General features: G+C 32.9%; 1 protein-coding gene across 1 annotated transcript in view; it reads right to left on the bottom strand.

The window, feature by feature from the left end:
- LOC108753443 (probable muscarinic acetylcholine receptor gar-2) overlaps positions 1-7,675 on the bottom strand; it is a 38,151-nt gene that overhangs the window by 3,322 nt on the left and 27,154 nt on the right. Inside the window, exons 3-4 of the mRNA XM_018495002.1 lie at positions 1,132-1,340; positions 584-775 (exon numbers count right to left, since the gene is read on the bottom strand). Of these exons, the coding sequence (XP_018350504.1) occupies positions 584-775; positions 1,132-1,340 (401 nt within the window). The remainder of the gene's footprint in view (positions 1-583; positions 776-1,131; positions 1,341-7,675) is intronic.

The following is a 7,675-nucleotide window of genomic DNA, read 5'->3' as shown; positions in this document are numbered from 1 at the left end:
TCATATTGTAATTAAATTTAAAATTGAAATTGATGATAAACGATAATTAATAAAATTAATGACAATTTTAATATTTCATAAAAATATATTCTTTTGCAGCGATACTTATTTATTTCATAATTAATAATGCTTTAACATAATTTCTATGGAAGTCATAAAATATAAGCTTGATATTGTCATACGAATTAACATCAACTATGTTTAATATCATTCTGAAAAATTATAAATTTTTTAACAACTGACTGATTTTTTGAATGAAGTAATTACTGTGACATTAAAAATTACAAAATTATTAAGCAACTATCACCATTTATAATAATTACAATAAAATTACTAAATTAATGACTTTCAAAATTTTATTTATAAATACACGAATTTATAGAAATATTGATCTAATTAAAGGAAATATGGTAATTTCCAACAAAATTGCCTTTATAAATCTTTTGCTTTTGTCATATCGTTGTCATACGACACGATTTATATTAGATATTCCAAAGACTACGCCGTGAAATCATTTTTACGATTCAACACTTTTGCAATAAAGAGAGACAAAAATGAAATACGGAAATTTTATAGGACTTACCGATAAGCATATCAGTGGCAGCTAATGATGCTATGAAATAGTTGCTCGGTTGCCTGATGGCTTTATCTACGATAAATGCCAGAAGAACGAGGATATTACCACCGATAGTCAGCAGTATGCATATCGCCAAGCAGATAGCAATCAGTATGGTCTGCCAGAGCGTAAATGGTGGCAAAACGGGCACCAGAGATTCTGTTTGGTAAACGTAAAGCTTACGTTAACATTATTACATTCGGCTTTATCAGCAAATGACATATGATATAATGCGATATGATTTTAATATGGAAATGTTTATAATTCGACGGCAATTATAATTTCAACGGATTTAATAATGTATTTGCATTAAAATATTATTGCATAATTTAAAGAAATGAATTAGAATGATTTCATATTAATAAATATGAAACGCAATAGAATATATATTTTCAACTTTTCATACCCAATTCATAATCTTTAAATACAAATAAAATATGAGTCTCCGCGATTGTTAGTTTCTTAATACTTGCTCTGCAAGTCGCGTAATTGTACCTTAATTTCAATTACGTTACCCGATGTCGACGAGGTCGTTGCGTTTCCGAAAGTCGAGGTATTCGTCGCGTTTGTCGGAAACCAGTCGGGCAGAAGTTCCGCGTATTCACCGCTGTTCCAGCGCGGGTCATCCGGGTCAGGCCATGTTCCATTTAGCTGGGTACATTCTGCCGTCAAAATCTGGTTATACACGAATCGACACAGACGCTCCCGTTGCCTTTTCAGCTTCCTAAGAATAATGGAGAATTTTTTTACTACAAACCATAAAACACGAAAACCGGAGGGTCGTTCCGAATATCAGTGCGTGGATGAATAAAAAGTCCATTACAATAAATTTATATTCACTAATTAATATAAAGTAACACGAATACGGCTTTATGGAAATAAAATAGCGCTCGCATGAGATACCGTCACCTCTAAATTTTTCTACGTAAATTTGCTGTAACAATAGAGCAAATCTAGGCTAATGATATGCGTACAAATAAAGCACTAAGCATTTACGTAATTACAGTCGAGAGATGAAATCACGGATTAATTCCATTTGTGCTCGACTGCTATTTCTATCCACACGTGTAAATTACATTTTACGCATAAAGAGAAGTTCGATAGTTCGATGAATCACAATGTTCCTATTCCTTCGTCGTAGCTGCATGTTTGTTACCATCGAAGAAAATGTGACACCGGTATTTCCTGATTCTCTACACAGCGACATGTACGGCCCTACTCTCTGGAGCGTCCCTACAGCGGCGACACGAGAAAACGAGTCAAAGGCGCTGAATACACCAGGCGCACAATGAGCTTGAAATAAGCATGAATGGAACCACATTCAACCTCCGCGCTAGTCTCATCGCCGGTAGGCAAAAAGCGACAGGGTACACCTTAAAGAGAGTGAACCAAACCATTTTTAAATTATTCACGTAGTCGATTGGAACCCCACATGGTCTGAAATTACGGATAATAGTTCTCCTTTTAGTAATTCAAAGAGTGAATAGCTTTGAATCAGAGCTATCAAACGATTCTTATCGATATTGCACCACTTCAACGCGAATCAAACGCTATTGTCCTTCATTCACTTTTGTGCAACGCGCATTTTCGTAATAAAAACTATTTAAAGAACATTGAAAATTAAATATCCATATTAACAAATAATAGAAATTGATACTTTACGTATTTATCTTTTTATTTTTGAGATACATTGTTTCTAATGTCATTAATTATTACCTTCATCAAATTTGTAATTTTCTTTTATAAATTATAGAAATTCTAAATTATAAACTCTGTCTTGTATGATGTTATTCGAAATACAATCTGATTACGTAACATTTATAAATATATAATATATATTTTACATAAAAACGACAATTCAATCTAACAGTTGATGCTAAAATAATGCAAACATTTCATACATGAGCTGCCAATGCAGTTCCGGATATTCTATTATAAGGTTGAATGAGAAATCTAACTCCAGCTTAGCAAGTCATTTTACTGAGGAAAACACGAGTCACAGATTATCGCGTCTAAAGTTCGGCTGCACCGAAGTTCTCATGAAGGATAAAGTTTGAGTATATGATCCGTGGTACGCTCTCGATTTTCGTGCTTTCTTTGACGAAATTCTCTTCAAGAAATTCTCGGCATTCAACTTCGACAAGTATTATATCATAGAGCATATTGATACAATACATGGGTAATTTTTTGCACAATCCGTATAATGTGAATAATGAATATATTTTTACGTTACATCATAATTGTACTTCTAGTTTATTATTTTATATTTACAAATACAAGCAATCATTTAATTCACATTAATTTTTTATTCAACATTATTGAATTTACGACATTGATAATCAAGCCGTTTTTATAAAATGCGGGTTTATAAATTTAAATTATGTATATACAAATTTATATGTTTCAGTGTAAAAAGTGAGATTCTTAGCTATAATTTATCAAAATTAATACGATTTATTATTATATTTATACTATAGAATTTTTTATATTAAAATTAGTAATTTTTATTTTCATAAATATCGAAATTTACAAACGCGGTCCTTTTAATACACACATGATTAGCTCTACTTTTAGAATTTTACAAATTGATGAATCTTACATAGTTAATATTATTACATGGCAGATCTCCAGTGTAAATAACTGAAGAACCGCGCGAGAATAAAGAATGAGATTCGAGATTCTTTGTTTCCCAAGAGTAAATACTTGTTCTCGTTATTCGTGAGCATCCTTCTTGTGTATACCGTTCTTCTCTACCGTAAAATTATTCGTAAATACTTGTCCTTGTTATTACTGTATTTCTACTTTATGTCACTATATTGTGAAACGTTCGTAAAAAAAGACACTTGTAATTATCTGAAAGTACAGTTATTTGGTTAAGAAGAATCGGAAAAAAAATTTTATAATAATGGAAAGCAAAATTTTTACTCGAAAAAAGAAAATTTGTTAACATAATATATCATAGTTATAAAATTTGTCAGTTATAATATGGAATGTTTGTATGAATAAATAGAAACAAGCTCGTAGAAAAAGATAATATTTGAAAAATTATATTATTAGCTTTATTAATTTTTGAAAATTAATAATTCAGTATGTGGCAATTAAGAAATTTATATAAAATTTGTTTCATTAATAAATTGTTGTTCTTATAGTTATTATGTAATATTATACAATACATCACATATAGAGTTTCTTATTTTGCGAAAAACATGTCCATTTTAACAAATTAAATTGTGAACAAAAAAGTACTTAATTTCACGAAATCGAGTTACAAACTGATTTTCCAGCTTAAATTGTGCGATATAATGAAGAAACTTGCAACCAATGTTCGCGTTCACATCCTCTCTCTAACTGCACGAGTTAATTCGATCTAATATAAAATGACATAAATTACAGCACTATTACTTCCTGTCATTTGCATAAGCACGTAGTATCAACATTTCAGAAAGTTTTTTTTTTAATCACAAGGGAGGAAAAAGCAAGAAAAAGGCAAAGGGCGTTACAAGAAGAGACACGCAGGTGGATCGTAAGACTCACGGAGGGGATTCAGCCCGTCAGAAGGATATCCCTCCTGAACCTTCACACACGAAGCTTCGCTTTATTAACGCTAAAAATATCTACTTTATATCAAGCAGACAATAGTGTATGTATCCAACATTATTATAAAAATGTACAATCAATATGTAATTTATATTCATATGCGTTTAATATATCCAAAATATTTATTAAAAAACGCATATATAAATTAAAATATATATAGAGAACTACATTATTACGATTACGATTTTATCAAGACAGTGAGAAACAATAAAATAACAAAAGAAATAAATATTAAATTTACATCATTAATTAAATGTAACCTAGTTGTTAAAAAAGCAATAGATTTAGTGAAAAGAATATTCAATTAACTTGTATAATTCGGAAAATCTATAAAGAAAATCTTATTAAAATATAATTTCGATTGTTTATACTGTCTTACAACATTTTCTAAGATTTTTTTACTTGTGGAAACAGTTCTTTCGGCTATCTATGACTTTGAACATAGTTACAGTCATTCTTACGTCATTCTTCGAACACTTGCATGATTAAAAAAAAAAACAAAAGCATTTGCTCCATTTTATTCATGCAATCCATTGTCCCCGCTACATTCGTTGAGTGTGACTTGTCAGCCCGCACCAGCTACACGCCAGTATCTTGCCAGTCGAATGGACACTGAGCCGGTGTATCGAATCGCGTGGACATTCGTTAACACCATGGCGCAATAGCGCTCAGTGACAGAATGTGTTGTGTGCATGTTCCTTTTAGATGTGCGCGAGCAGGTTTCGTCTGTGTACATATGCCGAGAGAGGGTGGCAAAGGGTGGAAGCTATACAAGCCCTGGTGAGCAGAGGATCATCGCCGTGGAATGGCATGATCATACGGACGGATGGAAGGGCCGCACTGGAAGGAGAAAGGCTGAGAGGGCGGCTGAAAGAGAGAAGCAAATAAAAAGTTGGACCGCGTTGTAAGCGGGGAAAAATTACAAGGAGATAGCGGAGCAGGAATGATGGCGAGCGACGGCAACAAGTACCCCGTCGGCGTCGTTCCAGTGTATCGTAAATATTGCAACAAGCGAGAGACTCGACGAACCAACCCAGATTCGTTATTTGTCAAATCGAACTGATTCACAACAAGAATATAAAATATACAATCATAGAGATTTTTGATAAACAATTTAGAGATTCGATGATACAAATAACGAACTATATCCTTTATTTAATTTTTTTAATTAAAAAAACTTCATTGTGTGCAACAGAGTATGCATTCATTTATAATTACAAGATAGCTAAAACTTGCTGAAAATTAGTAAAATATTTTGTCGATCAATATGATCTTCATTAATATTAAAAAACTTTAAATTTAAAAAACCTAGTACCTCGTGTTGTTATAATAATTTTTCTGAAAATAATTTTTTATCTAACAAAAGAATTACTGTTTTTATTAACATGATTTTTTATTGGCTACTGACAATTCATCCTTGAAGATCGACAACAGCACCGCATTTGTGGTTCCATGTTACATGCTTTCTTCGCCATATGTTTGCAATCGCCTCTGGGGAAACCTTATTTTTATTTTCTGATTCAGCTGCTGAATGGAATATTTCAAAAGGCTCTCTCACCCTCCTCCAAAATACATAACTTATAGCTGCAGGATAATATTGGAGCAGATAACGTTAGTTCCTCTCAACAGTGCATCTTCAAGTGACATGATTTTCTTTAAATCCTCCTGTACATCCTCTTCAAGGTCGAAGCAACTTTAAATCAATTTTGAAGAGAGAATACACAGGTATTGGCGAGAATCAAGCCATTTTATGCGTAATATAAAGAAATGATGATCATAAAATCCATGAACAGAAAAAGAACGCTGATTTCCTGGCGTGTACTACACTTTTATCTTCTTCTCGGAAAATGGCTTTTCTCTTTTAAAGGTCATGATCTCTTAGAATTCTTTTAATATAACAGAAGATACTTTTTAATATAATTTGACATATTTGCAGTGTATATATATCAAATAATACAATAGACGAAAAAGAATGAGCGCAAACTGTGTGTTTAAAGGAATAACATCCTCTAAAATGAAATTATAAAATAAAAGTTTTATTCATACAATCGCAATTGCATTATTTTTTGTTATATTGCACAATAGCATAACGTATATCTATAATTTCTCAAAATAATTTAAATCCTTTAATGACGAAATTTATTGAGATATTGAGATTAATATATGATAATAATGACATAACATATTAACTGCTCTAATTAGCCGACTAATTAAATTAATTAAATATTTACGTAATAAAGTATCTACTTATTTATCTGTGCTTTATGATCCGCTATTTTTAGAGAAATTTTTATATAATACAAATATCCGCGATAATATCATATCACTTTTCTTCAAACATACATTTCTTCTTTACACTTCTATTTTGTCCTCGTTCGTTGTTTACTCTCTCGTTAACTCGCACTAACAGAAGATACTGTACGTAAGTTCGCCGATTAAAGTGGTAGAACTTGAGTACAGCTCCCACAAAATTACACCTTGTAACAGTAAAGAGAAACAGGTCTTCTCAGGAGACGCTGGAGATCTCTCTACTTTATCAAAGTTTCTTCCTCTACACAGATTTCGCTCGTAATATTGGACTGAACTTCTGACAATACACGGTAAAATGTAATTAACTGTAACTGGATTTTGTATAAAATCTTCCGTGACAAAAATCTTTCTTCTCGTTTAAAAATTATCCATGGAGATACGATGATCCCTGATTTCTTCACCGAAAGCTGTGGCCAAAAACCGTCGTATATACAACACGTATCACATTTGCCGGCGTATCTAAAGCAAAACAATGATTTGCACCTTGTGGTGCTGGTTGATTATTAAGCGAAAGCTTAATATGGGGATTAGAGATCAAATCAGATTTACACTTTAGCTGATAGCGAACGCGGCTCCATAAATATGGGCAGGATACGTTACGGCGGCAAACGTGTTACGACATCGTAGGATGATAGCGTTGCTGCGGTGATGTAGCAGACTGCGAAGGGGAATCTCGATCGCCCCGAGGGAATGGAACGAATCTATTTAATAACTCTTGCTGACGTACATGCGCGCGCGCTCGCACGATCGCCTTCGGCGTGGTACTGAAACCGCCGGATAAACCAACCCAATAGCGCTCGAAAAGCAAATCGTAAACCCCTGTGGTTACATCGTCGTCACAGCAATCGCGCTGTACTTATGCAACTTTGCCGCAGCTGTTATGGATCTGTATACTGTCATGTTCAATAGTATACTCGCGCGAAATGAAAAAAACCTGAATTTTACTTCCGATGACAGAACGTAAACTTTTTCCATTAATCGCGATACTACCGCAAAATCAATGCTGACTTAGCAACGTAAATCTCGCACACTTCAATAATAATTACAAAATAACGAAGAGAGATAAGATTTGTCGTTAAACGACTCAAAGAGATGGACCGTTTTTGGAAATGCTAGCAGCTTATAATTTATCCCCTCCTTTTTCGATAAATA

This window comes from Trachymyrmex septentrionalis, unplaced genomic scaffold (assembly GCF_001594115.1).
Source record: "Trachymyrmex septentrionalis isolate Tsep2-gDNA-1 unplaced genomic scaffold, Tsep1.0 scaffold7, whole genome shotgun sequence".
In the NCBI taxonomy this organism is placed as follows: domain Eukaryota; kingdom Metazoa; phylum Arthropoda; class Insecta; order Hymenoptera; family Formicidae; genus Trachymyrmex; species Trachymyrmex septentrionalis.
The sequence above is the reverse complement of the archived record's forward strand: the minus strand, read 5'-3'. Positions and strand labels throughout refer to the sequence as shown.